This window comes from Belonocnema kinseyi, chromosome 4 (assembly GCF_010883055.1).
Source record: "Belonocnema kinseyi isolate 2016_QV_RU_SX_M_011 chromosome 4, B_treatae_v1, whole genome shotgun sequence".
Classification (NCBI taxonomy): domain Eukaryota; kingdom Metazoa; phylum Arthropoda; class Insecta; order Hymenoptera; family Cynipidae; genus Belonocnema; species Belonocnema kinseyi.
In genome coordinates, this window is record NC_046660.1 from 34,434,119 (window position 1) to 34,453,065 (window position 18,947).

The window sequence follows — 18,947 nt, forward strand, 5'->3', positions numbered from 1 at the left end:
GCAAAATGTCCCTTTTTCCAGTTTTTGCGTGAAATGAATGACTATACACAAATAAGAATTTAAAACTTGGCTTCAACGATTTTCTTAGCAATCTAATGGTGCTAATTTCTAAAAAATTACTTTTAAAAGTGTTCAGAATTGTCACGGTACATAACACTATTATTTTAACACAGCTTGCACATTTTGCGAAGAAAGCCCCAACAATGGTACACTTTAATAATAACTTGATAAGTTTCGAAATCACTTTCATATTAAAGACTTTAAATTCTTTTCCCTGTTAGTATATGTTCTTAGTTTTTCTTGTATACTGACTCAAATTCTTGGTGAATTAGTCAAACCCAATAAGAAAATTTAACTATTCATGGTAAAAGGTTCATTCCCCATAGTTCAAATTTCTACCACTATATTTTTGGTTTGGAATTTTTCCTCTATTGTTTAACAATTTTACGATTCGAATGATAATTTAATTATTTTGTTGAAAATACAAATATTGTGTTAAAAAGTCATATATTTTAGCCATAAATTCAACTGATTTGTTAAAAATTAAACTATTCGGTTGACAATTCGTTTTATTTTTCGTTAGAAATTGTTCCTTTTTGTTACTCAAAATTTTCTTGTCTCATCATCAGTTTGAAAATCCATTATCCATTATTTATGCAATTTCTCATGTATGAATTTATAACTCTTTTTGAACAAAAATTTCCCTATTTTTATTATTTTCTCTACAAGTCGTACAATATCGCAATATGTATTTCGCAGCGAGTGAAGAAGGACTGAAGCGTGGGTAAAACGGTATTTGGTCCACGGCGTTGCGAAAAACCTTGGTAAATTTTATAAAAAAATTTTGAACATTGCCTGACACATGGTGAGTTAAAATAAATTATTTCTCCCTGATTATATATATGTGAAGTCAGACAAAGAAAAGGGTTGCGAAATTAGTCAACTTGAGAATACAATAAATACTATTAATATGTTTTATTTTGTACAAGCTCCTGCATTTGCCTGCACGTCCATACGATTGTGCTACAGTGCAGCCCGGCCGGAAAAACACATTTGTGGCAAAAACCCCCAGGAGGAGCCAAATCGTTTAAAAACTATTTTACAAACTATTTTATGAACGATTGTACAAACTATTTTACAAACTATTTTAAAAACTATTTTACAAACTATTTTACAAACATTTTACAAACTATTTTACAAACCATTTTATACACAAAAGTCTTCACTAAAACAAGATCCATCCAATACATGTTATATTATTTATACTAATTTTCGTAAAAGTTCATCAGAACTTTCAGTGAATAAAGAGCCGCGATCTTCCTGTAAGAGAAATGTAAATATTTATTATTTTGACCATTAAAAAGCATCTAATTATACTTATATATGATGATAAATAATTTTAAAATTAATATTTTAAAATTTTAAAATTAATATATTAAAATTTTAAAATTAATAATTATAATTATAATCAGAAAATTTCGGAAAATCAAAGAAATTCAGCGAATTTAAAAGTAGTTAGGAAAAATCAGGCCATGTTAAGGAAAATTGAAAAGAGTCAAGTAATTATTAATAAATTGAAATTTAAGTTTAGGGGTCATCCACAAATTGCGTAAAGTGTTTCTCTGAAATTGCAGCCTCCCCTACCTCATATAAGATACAATAAGACTTTTTCTGAAACCGCTTCACCCCGCAAAATACCTTATAAGATTTCATAAATTATAGCAATACATATACATATAAATATTTTTAAATGCATAAACAAGGCACCTTTATCAAATGAAACTCACGAATAAATTCAGAAACAAGTAAGTCTCAAAAACATATAATTATATAACTTTTTTATTCTTTGTTTGTTTTGTCGAGAATAAATCCTGTGGTTAAAAATTTTATTGTTGAAAAAATTGTCTTTTTGATTTGACAATTCAACTATTTTGGTTTAAAAATAAACTTTTTCTTTAAAAATTAAACTAGCAAAATTTAAAGTAAACGATTTTGTTAAAAATTCATTTTGTTTGGTTCACAATTTATAATTTTAGTTCTAACACATTTTTTCGGTTAAAAGTTGAAGTATTTTGTTGAAAACTCTCTTTTTATTTTAATTAATTTGGTTTACCGAAAATTTCATTATTCCCTGATTCGTTAACAATTTATCTTCTTTAGTTCAGATTTCAACTATGTGGTTTAAAATTTATCTTTCTTAGTTAAAAATTCGATTATTCTGTCTTTTAATACAAATTTAATCTTCTTGGTCCAAGACTCATCTGTTTAGTCGAATATTTAACCGTTTTGATAATAAATATTCCAGTTTATGGAAAATTAATTGTTTGCACATGAATTTCAACTATTTTATTGTAATTTAAAATTTTATATAAGTTGAAAATTTTTGTATTTTTGGGCAAAAAAATCTACTTTTTGGTGAAAAATTAAAATATTTAGTTTAAAATGTATTTTGTCGAGTTGAAAATTGAACAGTTATGTATTGAAAATTAAAATGTTTTAAGGTAGAAATATTAAATGTTACAAGTTTTGTTAATACTTTTTTGGATTGAAGATTTAATTAACGCGTTAGCTACGTTAAGGACGCTAGATAAATAGTTGGTTCGTGCAGAAAATTATGCGTGAAACTTAAAAAAAATCGCATAGCCTTCATAACTCAAGATTTATGAAGCTTCACAAAAATCCATTTTTTGCGCTCTACAGTTTTAAAGAATTTTAAAGACTACAGGGTACGTTTAAAATATCATAAAAATTTTCAAGAGTTTAAAAAATTGTAATGAATTTTGTCAGATATTAAAGAATTTAAATAATCATAAGGTATCTTAAAATATTTGAAGGAATTTGCATTTGGTTTTACTATTTTCTTATGATTTTAGAGGATAAAAAAATTGAAAGTGATTTTAAAATATTCCAAGTAATTTGGGAAAATATTGGAGAGAATTTCAGAAAATTCCAAGACATTTTTTATGTATTTTATTAATTTGAAGGAATTTCGTAGGACTGGGTATATTTTAGAACGTTTTAAAATTATTAAAGGCATTATAAAGAGATTTTAATAATTTCAAGAAATTCAAAAATAATTGAAAGGCTTAGCCACCTTTTGAAAATAAATTCACCATTAACACTTTTTAAAATAAAAAGACAATCTTGGTTACTTTTTTTTAAAATAAATTAGTCCGTAGGCCTATTGCATTATTTTCCATACCTATTTCTAAATTTTTATTTTTTATTTTCTTTAAAAATAGTTTTTAATAATTTGGAAGAATTGCAAGGATTTCAGATTTTTTGTTTGTAATTCCAAGGAATTACATTTTAAGGAATTTCCTGGAACTTTTTAATTTATAAAACTGTTTTATGGAACCCATTTAAGGATAAGATGTACTTTAAAATATTCAAATATTCTAATCGATTTCAAAGAATTTATTCAGAGGAAGTGATGGATTTTGTAGATTTCCACATCCATAAATATGAGCTTCCAACAAAACAGTTGAATGTTCAACTCATGAGTTAAATTGTCAACAAAATTATGGATTTTCATCTAAGAAGATTAATTTTCTATAAGAAAATAGAATTTTCAATAAATTATGTACATAAATCTATACACAAATAGTAGAATTTTTAACTAAGAAGATTAATTTTTTATCAAAAGGAAACGAATTTTTAACAAAAGTCATACATTTTTACTTAAATACTTTGAACAATGGATGCGATGTTAGTCTAAATTTTATTGAATTATTTTTATTTCATATTTTCTTGTCTTGAACTTTATAAACTAAATAGTTAAATTTTTAAGCAAAAAATATCAATTCAAAAAAATCCAGTAGTTAATCTTAAAAACTTCATATTTTTATAAATGGAAAATACTGTCTACAAGTGAATGCAAAAAGTGCATTATGAAATTGAATGAGTGAAAGTTTGATCATTGATAGTAAAAAAGTCATTAAAAAACAATTAAACAATGGTGAAAAAAGTGGCGTAGTTCTGAGGATGTTATCCAAACATTTTGTGCCATGTTTCTATATTACTACTTGTATAACATATGACCATTGAAACAGAAATGTATCCTTCAAATTATGTGTGATTTGTATGGACATCTTATTTATGACATCCAGAGTGGAAAGAAGTGACTTAGGACGTTTTTAGAAAGTGCTTCAAATTTTTCTTGGACATATATTTCAAATTCGTTTTCAAAATACTTTTATAAAACCCCAAAAACGTACAAAGTTAGGCAAATTACGTTTCAGAATCGTTCAATGTCACCAGGATTCCATAAAGAAGTTTTTGGATCATCACTCGTTTTTTAACATTAATTTGGTATGACTCAAGACAAGAAGTCGCGCGCCTTGGTGCGCGTATAGCTCCTAGTTCTTTAATATATTTGGTTTAGATTTTATTTTAGTTTTTATAATTACCCTCTGGAACAGGGAGTGCATCTAGTGTCTTCGGTGGTTGCAGTTTGCGCCATCTGGGTGCTATATATATTGCAACAGGATTGTTATCATCGTCCAACCGATCCATCTTTCTGAGACTATCTGATCTATCTGATTGCGTAAGAAATAATTAGGTTAATGGTTTTAGAAAATCATTCACTTAAAACTACTAAACTGTATCTAAAATAAATTGTGAGATATTTTATCCGGGTTCGCTAATGTTTATTTCAAATGGTATTTTAGTTTTTTAATTACTGTATAATACAGCAACTCCTCTTCTGTTGATTGTTCCAATTCGTTTATATTTGCCAGTTGTAGGATCTTTACGCATTACCTTCTGCTTGTCCACAGGTTTGAATATCGGTACAAAAAATTGCTCTGTAATAAAAAGATAGTTACTAATTATTTTGTAGACATAAATTGCTCAATTTCGAAATACTAAATTATACTGGATTGCGAATATGCTCATAATTTGCCAGGAAATGTAGGTTTGATATTTTTTTGAATCCCAACAATTTTTTCCTAAACAGATAAATTATGTATACTGTAACAATTATTTTATATAATCCACATTATCTGTTAAATTAGTTGACGAGTTATTTTCAGAAATTTTCAATCCACATTTCAAAGTTCTTTAGTGTCAAATAAACTAAAAAATCTATTAAAAGTGAATAAAGGTGTTATTTAATAAGGGACAGGTAAAGAGGAAAGGAGGAGCGAATCTTGAAGTTTGCAACCTACATCACTACTATCCGTTAGAAGATTATAGCCCTCTGACTTTAAAGCTTAACAACTCAGCCAAAAAAAGTGCGAGCATAATAAGTAAACAGTTACTTGAAAGCTGAAAGTGATGTACGTAAATAAGCTTAGCATTTTCTTTGTTCGCAAATTTTCGCGGGTTTTGGGCGCGCGACTGTTAGCACGCGCGCTTCGCGCTCGATAATAAATTATTCTTGCGCTACGCGCTCGGTCTTTGTATTTCCGCTATATTTGTCCACAGACATTTTAAAATTAAAGCTCAAAACATCGACAGCTGTAATTTAGTGAAATAAAGATTTATTATAAGACCCTTATAATGATAAAAGTGGCTTTTTGTAGAAAATAGAGATTTAAAATTTTTGGCTGGAATTTGATTGGTACTTTGGTGCTGAAAAAAATTACAAATAACTATAATTAAGGACTTTTTCTTAAAAAAAAGAAGTGTTTTATTATTTTACTGTATTTAAAAAACTACTTTAGGCTTATTCAGATATTACAAAATTAGGTACATATTTTATTTATAATGATTTTTAAAATATTTTCTCCTTATTTTGCATTAATTTTTAATCTCAGTCACCCGGAAAAATCTATCATTTCAATTAATTTATATTTTTACCATACATAATATGCATTGGTATTGAACCAAGAGTATTTTTATTGTTTAATTATTATAATTATAAAAGTACGAACCCTATTTAAGAAATGGATATTAAACATTTTCTTGCAACTTGTGTAGTTTTTCCAACAATTAATGTTTACAATTTTTAATCTTATTTCTTATGTTTGAAAGAAAATAATTTTTTCCAGCCTTGCATCGCTTTTTCCAAAAACATACATTTCCATTAATAATGTTATTTTATAGAATTACAACAAAAACTACCAATCCTGTCAAAAAAATTATTGATGGCAAATTTGTAACCACTTTATGGAAAAGCAACTTTTTACATTCTCATCAGAGAAGGTAGGAGATTTGTCTGTATGTCTGTTTGCATATCTATCTGTATGTATGTATGCATGTATGTATGTCTGTAAACTTGATACATTTTGAAAAAATTAATCTATTAGATTGGCCTTCAGTACACTTATTCAGTGTCCTAAACTAAAAGTCAAGTTCGTTTTAAGCCAAATAACGCACGATATGAAATAAGTAAAGAAAAGAAAAATGTTGCTTTTTGAATGCTCTTCAAGATTATTATAACAACTTTCAGAATTTTCTTGAAAAATCCAAAATTCTAATTTTGACAGCATACAAAATAATAAAAAATACAATAATTACATTTTTCGGCTAAAAATACAAAATATGGTAAATGATTAGTTCAGAAAAATTGTGCATTTAAAAAAGAGCTACAAATTTTTTATTAACCAGTTTTTGATGCGTAGTTTTGACTTTAATCATGAAAAACATCATAACAGTGAAAAGAAATCTGCCTGCTGCGTTGGCACATTCTTATCACAACTTTTATCTTTTGATTTCTTTTTCGTCTCATGTGCGGGGTTTTAAAAAATTAAACTTTTTATGTTTTTGATCCTTTTTTTTACGATCAAAATTAAAAACAGAACTATCAAAAAATTATTCATGAAAAACAAATAATTTTTACATTCTGATCACAGAAGGTATTAGATTTGTGTAAAATTCGACCCAAATAGTTGTTGTCAAAAGGTCCACGTTTTGAGACCCCTTGAATCAGAAAATAAAGCTTTTACGAATGCGCCTGTCTGTATGTCTATCCGTCTGTGGTTATGTTTGTCTTTATGTCGGTCTGTCTGTCTGTGTGCACGATAACTTTTGAACAAAATTAATCTATTAGATTGGCCTTTGCGACACTTTTTTAAGTGTCCTAAGCTGAATGCCAAGTTTTATAGTCAGACATTTTGGACAAAAATACTGAAATTAAGCCCATTTTTTAAATTTTAGAGTACACATTTTATCATGATTAAAAAAATCTCTGTACAGTTGTTCATAGTATTTAAAAAGAAAAATTTTACTTTTCGATAGCCCTGCAAGATTATCAAATCAACTTTTTGATTTTTTTGTAGGGCAGGTAGTTTTTTTGTGTATAAAAAAAACATTGAAAATGCAAAAATTAAATTTCTCGACACACGACACAAGCTAAGCAAAAATAAATAGATAACATTTTTTCATGGAAAGGAAAGCAAAAAAACTTTTATTAATGGTTTTTTTTTTTGCGTTTTCATCAGAGAAGGTATTAGATATGTGTAAAATTTGACAACCCCCCCCCCCACAGTTTCTGTCAAATTTCCACGTTTTGAGACCCCCTAAATCTGAAAAATAGGTTGTTATGAATGTTTCTGTCTGTCGGTCTGTCTGTATGTACTTATGTCTGTCTGTCTGCCAGCACGATAGCTTTTGAAAAAATCATTCTATTAGTGTCGCCTCTGGTACACTTTTTTAGCATCCTAAACTAAAGGTCACGCTCGTTAGCCAGCCATTTTGGATATAAAGTTCAAAAAGTGAGTGCACTTTGAATATTTTTGAGACCACTTTTTTTGAAAATTATTAGATTGATAGCATTTATCAAATTCGAAAAAACACAGAAAAATGAACCTTTTAAGACAACTAACGGACGATATGAAAAAATGGCAAGAGAAGAAAAAGTATCATAAAGAAAACATTCGAAATAAGCAAATGTAGTTTATGTAAAAACGACAAAAGTTGCAATGAAACGTTTAATAGCAAGATTTTCTTTTACGGTTCCGTATTTTTTGTGATGAGAATATGTAGTTTTAAAAGTCTATGCATGGAGATCGAGCACGTAGCGCGAGGTAAATACATTATTGTTTATTAAAAATAAAATAAAAACTACGCGTCCGATCGAAAAGTGACCAAAAAAAGATTATTTTCAGTGCATTATTCTTGTTTAACCATTGTTTGTCGTGTTTTGTATAGTTTGACCGCAAAAAAGAATTTATGATTTTTCATTTTTTATGCTGTCCATTTAAAAGGCAACTTTTTTCTTCTCTCATCTTTTTGAAATATCGTAATAAGAATCGAATAACCGTTCAGAGAAATGTTGAATCTTGAAAAACAGTGGTCTTAAAAATTTTCAAAATACGCTCACATTACCAATTTTTATTCAAAAAGACTGGCTAACGAAGTTGACCTTTAGTTTAGGACAACAAAAGAGTATACGGAAGGACAATCCAATCTGATAATTCTTTCGGCAGAACAAACGGACAGACAGACATTTCACATTGTACACAAATATAATGTCTTTTCAAATGAGAATATAAAAATAGTTTTCTACCAAAAGAGATTACTTTTAACTCCAAAAGACGAATTTTAATAGCGATAATCATTTTCAACCAAAAAGTTGCATCATTAACCAAATAATTAAAATTTTAACCAAAAGACTTAAATTTTCAACAAAAAAATTCATTTACAACTAAGAAAAATTCATTTTAAAACCTAAGAAGAAGATTTTCCTAACATAAAGGATGAATTTTCAATCCAAAGGGAAACATTTTTAACCTTTAGAGGACTGGAAAATTTTCGTTAAAATCGAGTTTTCATGCACCGTTGACCTTGAAAATCATCATCTCAAGGTCATTTTTGTATATCTTAGCGTTATGGTTGGCAAACCCATGTTTTTTGAGGCGCTAAGTAAGAGAAAATAGTGCAAAAAATCCTGAATGCAGACGTGACCTTGAAAATCGAGATTTCAAGATCAAGTGATACATTTATTTATTTGTTTCTATTTTAGCGTCAAAGTTGGTACATGCATGTTTTTATGTGTCTACTACTAAAAAAATAGTGGCAAAAGTCTTGACATCATTCTTAACCTCAGAATGACGATCTTTTTCCTACCAAAAGTGCAATGAACTCTAACTACATCCATGAAGATGAACAATAGCTTCTTCAGTTCCTGTTATCTTAAACGAAGGTGAACGATGCCTTCCTAAAATACAGTTTTCAAAAAAACCTAGTAGCTCTATCGAATTTTATAGAAGAAATACTTTGAATTTCGCTCTTAGCGTGACCCAGAACTGACAACGTGGACGTGGCGAAGAAGCGATCCCTTCGGGGTGCTGGATTTGTGTGAGTTCCCTTGCCGCTCACGTTGGGGTGCTTGACCTTATGGCAATGTCTCTTGGGTTTGATACTCTTCGATGCATGGTGCGGCGTATAGAGGAACATCACAAGTGAGACAAATGTACATTGTTTGCTTTTTATTCTTACGCAAAGAGTACAAGTGGCACCTTCGACTTGTAGCATACCACGGAAAATGTCGGCCAACTAATCGAGTAGGAGAATCATTGTTGCAAGCGCACCTTTCAGTAGGATCAAGTTCCAATAACGATCTAACAATCTGTAATCGAGATGAAGGAAATGATAGCGGCTTTGCGTTTCTCATTTTATATCAAGGATGAGAATTAGATAAACATAGATCAAGAGGTTGAAAAAAGAGCTTGCGATACCACCTCATTGTTTTTCGCATTGATTCCGTTATAGATAATTCTCCATCTTCTATATATTGCCTACATCGCCCATATTTTGATTGTATTCATGAACACATGTTGGTTTTATAATGTCTTCTTTTGCTTGGTGAATTATTTTTCCAGTTGCGATAAATTCAAGCTGGTGTACACTTGTAAGCATGCGAACACTACGTTTATCTTCCTATTTCATTGCCATCCATGTATCATTATGAGCGGCTTGCACTTCACCCCGAGCTAATTTGTTGTCGAGATTTGGCATTCCCTTTCTGTTCGCTTTTACCGTGCCATATATTCCTGTATCACGTTCGTGTCAGAATTCTGCTAAAGTAGGTGATGTATACCAATTATCTACATACATAACATGACCCTTATGAAAATAAGGCTGTAAGAAGTGAACGACAATATCGCCAGTAATGCCCATAACAATTTCTTGATAATCAGTGTTTTTACCAGTTTAAACAACAAAGCCCGATATAATTCCAGTTTCGCAGTCTACTAGCAAAAAAATCTTGATGCCAAAACGATTTCTATTCAAGGGAATATATTGCTTAAATCGAGGTCTACCTTTCCATAATAACAGACTTTTATCTATGCATAAGTTTTTGCCTGGAATCAAAGCTGCCGAAAAGTTGTTTTGTAGGTGGTCTATTATTGGTCTATTATTGGATTGATGGGTAAAAATAAGCGTCCTCAAATATTTGATTCCCCTCACAATTATCTCCCAAATCAGGATCATCAATTTCTTCATTGTCCGAGTCTTGTGTCTCCGGTTCGGACTCGCTACAACTCCAAACATAATTTTCAGCTATTTTAGCAGAGACAAGAATCTAATGAAATGTTTGGATAATAGTTTTATTCTTTCTCACCAATAGTGTCAAAAAATGGCAATAATATAACAAATAAATATGTGCTGCGAAAATTCTAATTGTAATAGATTATGAATCAATAGTAACGATCTGCAACATATTCACCTTATCCCCTTCACTGTGCAGACCGAAAGTTGCAAAACTTACAACTTACAACTATCAACTGTTTCTCAAATCCTCTATTGCCCCTATGTTCACTCCGTGTTTTTCGAGTGTGGCTAGAGGCAAATGTTTATTATCTCTTTTACTTCCACAAGTGTCATTGACCAGCACCGACGGCAATCAATGAAACTGATTGCATTACTCGAAGCAAACGAAGTGATAAGCGTTTACAAGTCGATGCATTTGCGTCTGTGGATGAATCTAATGGATCTACATCTTCTGACCAACCTGATCTACTTGAGTCATCTCATGAAGCTGGTGAAACAGAGTCACTCGATGAATCCGATCCCCCTCTTGGAATACGTCTCGAAAATACCTTGAAAGTCCTCGATTGGACGGAAAATGGTGTTTTCAATCCTATCATACATTCCTTCATTGATGAAAATCATGGTGTGCAGCCTAATGCTGGATTAGATAATAAAAGTTCTCCTGATGAAATTTTAAAGACATTTTGTGATGAAGAGTTCATGGATATTATATGTGCGCTAACGAATATTTTCGTACTCAGCGCATCTAGATAAATGTATGAACCGAGTTTTTAGTCCAAAAAAAATTTTTTGACCTTGGAATGACGATTATCAGGTTCAAAAAGTTTCCAGGATGTTTATCACTATTTTCCTCTTATTCAACACACCAAATTTTGCCCGAAAACATCAAATAGTTAGTGTGCATTGGGTGGTCGATATTTCGAACACCCCCGTTCTCTAAAGGTTAAGTACTTTAATTTTCGATCAAATGATAACTTAAAAAATAGTTGAAATCTCAACAAATTAATTTAAATTTTTAAATAATAATTGAATATTAACCAATTATTTTAATTTTCAACTTACGAAGATTAATTTTTAACCAACTCGTTGTACTCTCAACCTCGCTTTCAGACCAAAAAGTTTGACTTTCGACCATAAAGATTATCTTAATAAAAATGTTAAATTTTCAACAAAATAATTCTACTTTCCACAAAATTGTTGCATTTTCAAACAATTATTACAATTTTGAACCTATCAGATTTAACTTGAAAAATCCAATTTGGAATAAAAGAGTTCAATTTTATTTTTTCACCAAAAAAAGACTAAATTTGTTTGAATCCTATTATAAAAGATTCATTACAGTTAAATGTATGGAACTCGTCCTGTGGTGCCTTCTAATTAATTTATACTAATATTTTGTAATATTTATTAAGTATGGATGACATAGACAAAATAAGCATTTAGTTTAATCTTTGCCATAAAACAAAATGGTTAGGCGTGCTGCGTGGCACGCGCGAGACTACTAGCTCTATTGAACAACCCTGGTGATTATTCAGAGGCAGAATGGAAGAGGAGTATAAAGCTCCAAATGAAAAGCTAAGATTCATTATTATAATTTATACCTGGACTAGTAATAACTTTTTTCCTGTTTATCTCATAAAAATGGTCAGACTCCACCTGGTCCATTTCCCGAGGCTTTCCATCCTCTATTATCTGAAATCCGAGCCCTTTCGTTCCGGCAACCATCACCACTAGACCATCCTTCTTAGTCTTAGCTTCCTCTAAAGTCACCTCCATTGGAATAATCTTTTTTCCTGTAAAAATTAAAACGGAGAATTTTATTGATGAACTAGAAATCAAACACGCCTAAAATAAAATTTAAAAAATTTTTTAAACATAATTTGCTGTTCAATAATAATATATAAACAAGCATATGGACAAAAATCTGAAATTTAAAGAACATGATTTTATATTAAAAAGAAAATTTCTTAAATAAACTCGCTTTTAATTAAAAATGATGATTAAAAAAGGAAAATACGTTATTAATTGAATTAAAAAATGAATTGTCATAAACAATTCATTAAAACCTCTACAACGGAATTTAAGCATTTTCTTCATTTAATAATTTTGGGTAATTTTTTGTACTATTTTTGGACACGGATGCTGACTTTTGGGGTCTTTATATGTTCCTTGTGAAACCAGAGCTTGGGTGTAGGTGCTGGAAGCCAACACCTACGGTAAAATTGATTTTAATAATCGCAAAAATTGGTCTTAATAATCGCAAACAATACTATGCCTAAAAGTAGTGCATTAGGATCTCCTTGGAGTGTACTGAATGTGAAGCCGATAAGTCAAAATCTTGGTAACGCACGCAAGCAAAATAGGTTAAAAAATCATTATCTGCAAAATTCTAAAGTTTGAGAGAATTGCATTTTTTCACATTTTTTTATTTTATGCAGAATTAAAAATATTATTCTGCGCTGTCTAGGTATCTTAAATGTTTGCTGAAATTAAATTTTATTTGTTGTACCCATGAAAAAGGTAAATATATAAGAGTTTGTTCTCACGGTTAATAAAATATACTATGTGAACTAGAATATAAATGAGAGTCATGGGTAGGAGTCTGGCGCGAATATTTTTAATTTTTAATTAGTTTGCTGTTTCAGGATATGAAATGGAGTCTTAGGAAGATTTTTGAGGCGATTATTTTGAATTAGTAAGTTTTATGATTGTTTTATTTTCAGGTGACTGCGACAGTGTTATTTAAATGTACCAGGAGTTGTTTTTTGTAGTTGTTAAATATTATTGTATAGATAAGGATATAAAAAGGAGTCTTCCTAAGCGGCCAATTGTGATTTTTTGCAATATTTTATTTTTTGAGCTATTTTGGTTTGAGGCAGCTGAGATTGGATTCATTAACTGTACCTGCCTAAAAATCACAAAATTTTAGGTTTGTTGGTTTTTTTTTTAGTTTTTTAAATAAGCTTGTTACTTAAAATTTAGATTTGAATTTCTAGATTATTATTTTTTGAATGAAAGCGAAAAGAGTTTGATTAAGGAAAGTCGCCGAGTTCCAAGTAAGTAGACGAGATAGCATATATTTTGAATTTGGGTCGCACATTTTCATTCCTTTGGTCAGTAATTAAAAGCCGACTTGTAAAATTAATAAAAAAATAAGAATTTTTGTTTCTAGGCTATAACCTCCTGCATAAATCAAAAAACCTAATTACAAAAAATTCCTTTGGTGAGCATGTCTACTTGGATTTTTTAGATTTATCTACCTCATAATCTCAATGATAGCAAAATATGGGTGTATTCGTTATGCTTTGCTAATTTTCATAAACAGAATAGATTTATGGAAATCAATGAGATCATTTTCAAGAGAAATTAACAAAAATAAATTCGGTTGATTTAATTACGATAAAAATGATTTTTTTTTTAAATTTTCTTAACCACTCCTGCATAACTTAAAAAAAATTGTTTTCTCAGCTTCAACACTTAATTTGCAATCAATTGTGACTATAAATTTAACATACAAAGAAGTCAATTATTTTTCTGATGTACAATTTTATTATGATAAATAAATTGGCAAAATATGTAAATCATTTCTACACTTTTTTCACGAAAAAAATTCTTTTGCGCTTGATATGTATCAAAAGACCTCTTCAAACTTACTGGACGACAGCAAATTCTTAACACTTAACATTTAGCTTTGTTATAAATAATGTAAGTAAACAAATAGTACAATTTCATCCTTTTTCCATGAAAATTTTATTTTAAATGTATCGAAATAGCTTATTAGTCTTACTAAATTCCAAAATATTGTCCATATTTAACATCCAGTTTGGTTAGTAATAATTAAAAATAAATTAAATAATAACTTGAGTCTGTTATGAATAACTCGAGTCAATAAATATGAAATCTTCTTGTATTATTTACAGAAAAAAATATTCCTTATCTAATGCAATATCTATCAAAATAATTGCAAATAAGTGCAAAAAAATTCTTCTCTCTCTAATATGTATCGAAATGGCTTGACGGATTAAAAAAAATATTAAATATTGCTAAAACGTGACGTTTATTTTTCTTCTAAATAATGTAAGTTAACCAAAAGAAAATTGTCATACTTTTTGCGCGGATATGTATTTTACTACCTTTTACACACACACACACACCCCGAAATAGCTTATCACGCTTATTTTGCTGCAAAACCTTCTTAACAGTTAAGAATTATCTCTATTATAAACAATAGATTAACATATAGAAACTTCTTCTCTCTTTTAAAGAAAAAAAATTCTTTTTAATGTTTCATATATCGAATTAGCTTATGAGACTTACTAAACTATTAAGTATTATTAACACATAGTGTTTAGCGTTGTTATAAATGATTGAAGTTATTCTATTAGGTCTTTCAAGCTTTTTTGTTAATTATAAGATGATAAATAAATTTTTTCTATAAAAATAAAAGATTATTTTTTATTTGTTACCTTAAACTATTCATAAAAAAATAAAATATTAAGATTTAACAATTTTATGGACTTTACAATGTCTGATAATTCAATTCTTTATATATCAGAGGTCAACGAATTTCTTTCCTTAAAAGGGATGCATACTATCTATTCGCTTGTTTAAGTTACAGTGTAACCCTTTTATAGTGCGATTTTTGCGGCTAATGGTGGTGGGGAAATAACTCAATTGACTGCCGCTTCGGCTGAAAACGGATTTCTTTGCGCACGTCGTGCGATCCCCGCACACTACTCATATCCGATGCGCAGCGTCAATTCTCGGACAGGCCATAGAAGGGAGCACTATTAAAGGGTCTGGCTGTAATTATAAGTATTAAGATATTTTGATCCGTGACAGATGAGAAATTAAATTTATCCACAAAAAAATTTGAAAATTTTGTATTTGTTAACTTTGCTTGATTATGAAAAAGCTAAATGTAAAGTGTTCACAATTTTCAGTGAGTGAGTATTTTTCAAGAGCTACATTAATACGTATTAGATAGGTAGGACCTTTTTCCAGAAAAAAAAATATAACATTTTCAATATTTTCAAAATAGTAAAACTGCTATGATATGCAATTCCACTCTATGATAGGATATAATAAAGTATAATGTAATATAATAAAGTATTATGTAACTGCTTTTAATATATTTGTGCTGTTTTTGATAATGTTGAATTTTGTTTTCTAAACATGCATACAATTAACCAAACTTACGAGGAAAACGTGTCATTGTCATAGTTGAAGGTCAGCAATCTCTGTTTGCAGCAGCTACAGTACTTTCTTACTGTACGACAAATTCAAAATTTAAGGTAGTTCACGAGCGCGAAATTGCTCCAAAAGTTTAAACTCAGGTCGATCCAAAACGCCATTGCCTTTCTCCCAAATTTTTAGCAAAAATTTTGATTAGGTTTGTACACTATCGTTCAAGACACAAACAAACCTATAATATACGTATACATCCCATATTAGTGAAGCAATCAGCGTGGCAACACCACACTAAGTTTAATGGCTATGGCTACCTCACGGAGTAATATTGAGGAGACCGATTTCCGTACATACATTGTCACTCGGGTAACTTTACATTTACTGCCAGACCTGACACTTGAAGTCGAGCTCACAACGAGGCGGACATGCGCACTGTGATTTGGTATCTCCTTTTCTCAAGTGAGAAGTGTGCGAGTGAGTACCAGTGCTTAAAAACCGCAACAACGGCAGAAATTGAGGTTACATCAATTTTTTGCCAAAGTTTTTGCAAAGTGAAGTAAAGTTAACCGTTGGAAATTTGAAAAATAAAAATCTACCAGAAAAATGGCGTGTTGTTTTCCAAAGCGTCAAACATCACGATTTTTCATGTACCTTTTTTTCATATCGCCTCTAATGAAACTTCGAGTTTCAATACCTGCAGAAAGGTAGGGTCTACAGGTACAGGTACTGTACTTGAATTTTCAATAGAATTGCTATGAAAAATAATGTGCATTACTAGGAATGTAACACAACGACCGCAACTCGTGTGAACGCAGCCCTCGCTTCGCTCAGGCAGCAAACTTCTACCTAATATTATACTGTCACATTATTCAATCTGTACATTTTATATCATTTAATGATTACGATTAAATATGCATTACTCACCCATAGTTTCCAGGTTACAATTTGTTAACTTATTTCTGTACAAAAACGCAGTAATAAATAAGCACGTATATTGACAAACTCGGTTGACAATATTTACGGGACCATAACCTCAGTTTTTAGTTGCCATTCAATGCGACAATCACTCGCCCACTTCTCGCGGGAGAAAAGGAGATGGAAAATCACAGTGTGCATGTCCCCTTGGATGTGGGCATTGGATTCAACCGTATAAGTCTGGCAGTAAATGTACAGTTCACGCAGTCAAGACTCGAGACGCTTTGTACAGCATGATCGGTCTCCTTATTATTACTCCGTGGGCAAGCTGCTCACGCACGTGAATTTGACAAGCGCCTTTAGCAGTAAAGCAAACAGTTTTGGGAAATCGTCAGTACTTCTTTGTCCTATATTTCTCGCGTCAATAAAAATATTATTCTTTGTACAGTTATAACTTTTACATTAAACTCAAGAAAAAATTGCAATTTTTGAAGAAAAATTTATCTTCTTCTATACATCTCTGGTTTCTAATCTAAATGGTAAGAACTGTTTAGATGCTACAATTAAAAGTGTATTAATTTAACTCGTTGTTATATGGGACCTATATGTGAAAGGTACTGTTTTCAGTAGATAATATCTAACTTGATAGACTCAACGTTGAGTTGAAAACTGCATGGTCGCTGCATACTATTGCGATAATTTAAGAAAATTCCTAAGAAAAGAGAAATCTCGCGTGAACTACCTTAATTCACCAAAGTTTTACTTCTGCCGTGTGGCCTCGCATTGTTTCCGTTTGAGTTTGTAAATGACTCTTACCACCAGTTCGTACCCCGGAGCTCGAGCTGGAGCTGGAACCGCCGGGCGTGGGGTTGAAACCACTGGGATTGGGGTTGGAGCCACTGGAACCGCTGGACTGTGTACTTAATTCTGCAAAAAGAAATGTATTTCTGTAATTTTTAAGCCACCAAATATAATGCCATCAACGAGCTTTTCTTTTGTCTCTGCAAATCAAGTTAAAGATTGAGTAATATTGAGCTTGATTGCCCGCGCGATGGCGTACGCTTATTTTGGAACGTACTCGTATATTGGAAAAAATAAAGGTACAGTTTTCATAATTTGTTTGCTCATCTTTATTTCAACATTTTATCTATTATATGTCCCAATAATTTCACATTAAATCTTTAAGTCTACCAATAAGTTGAATCTTATGCTAATATATGTTCAAAAAACATTACTTCGCGAAATACAAATTTTCATATATAGCTGATATTTGGATTTGACATTTCAATTTTGATTGATCTGTAGATTTTTTATTTTTTAACCGCGTTTTTATTGCGATGAAATAGCTTAGCTTCAGTTGATATTCTTGAAGTTTTAAGAGTATGCTTAATCTACACGTATCACTTTAATATACGTGACAATGGAAAACAAATGTACTAAATGCCTTTCTATTATCTCGAACAATATTAATTCAAATCCCTTTTAATTCTATTTATTCAATTCCTGTAGTTTCTCAATTTGAGGCATAAATGGTTTTTATTACAAAAGGAAAATTTCATATGAGCATTAGTCTATTAATTTTATTTTTGAAAATATAGTTGAATCCTTAACCAAAACAAATTAATTCAAAACCTAAAAGATACATTTTCAACCAAGATAAATAATTATCGTCCACAAAGAAGTATTAACAACAAAATAGTTGCATTTTTAAACAAAAAGAGAAATTTTTAAGTATATTTATGAATCTTCGACAAAATTTGATTTTTCAACAATTCAGTTTTTAAAAAGAAATTGTATTTTCAAATTTAAAATGAAATGGTTACTATTTTAAAAGATACATTTTTTTAATTATAAATGACAGACATTTAAACCCATCCCAAAAAGACGAAAGTTCAACAAAGTAGTTAAATGTAGTTTTATTTTTAGCGTGCTCCCAGTGCTTTCCTTGTTGGGTCCTTGTTGTATTTGAAATTGCATAGAAAATAGAAAAAAGAATATGCAAAATTATAAAGGAATTGAACGCTTAGAACTAATAATACTAGTGTAGTAAAATAGTTGTCTCGAATTTCTTTTTATATTTTCTCTCAAATATATTTCTGGTTTAAAAATATTACGTTCTAGTGACTTACATATACTTCTTAGAAGCAATTCTAAGTCAATTATTAACTCATCTTAAAAATAATATTTTGTAAATAAATAAATAAATTGTACATCATTGAATCATTTTTATTCATCCGAAGAATAATAATATTTATCCAAGAAATTATCTTTAACAATACTTTTGATTTCTATCAACAATTATTATAAAGAATTCACAGTTTTCAACATACATTTTTTTTATCCCCATCATCAGTTATTTTCATTTTATAAGTAATTTAATAACAACAACAAAATTAAAAAAC

General features: G+C 30.0%; 1 protein-coding gene across 1 annotated transcript; it reads right to left on the bottom strand.

Moving 5' to 3' along the window:
* Positions 1-1,013: 1,013 nt before the first annotated feature.
* Positions 1,014-15,995, bottom strand: LOC117171747. The gene is made up of 5 exons (XM_033359343.1): positions 15,640-15,995; positions 12,042-12,233; positions 4,683-4,805; positions 4,410-4,538; positions 1,014-1,320 (listed from the first exon to the last, which is right to left on the bottom strand). The coding sequence occupies exons 1-5, from the start codon at positions 15,659-15,661 to the stop codon at positions 1,295-1,297; spliced, it is 492 nt and encodes a 163-aa protein (XP_033215234.1). The 5' UTR covers positions 15,662-15,995; the 3' UTR covers positions 1,014-1,294.
* Between the last annotated feature and the right edge of the window lie 2,952 nt (positions 15,996-18,947).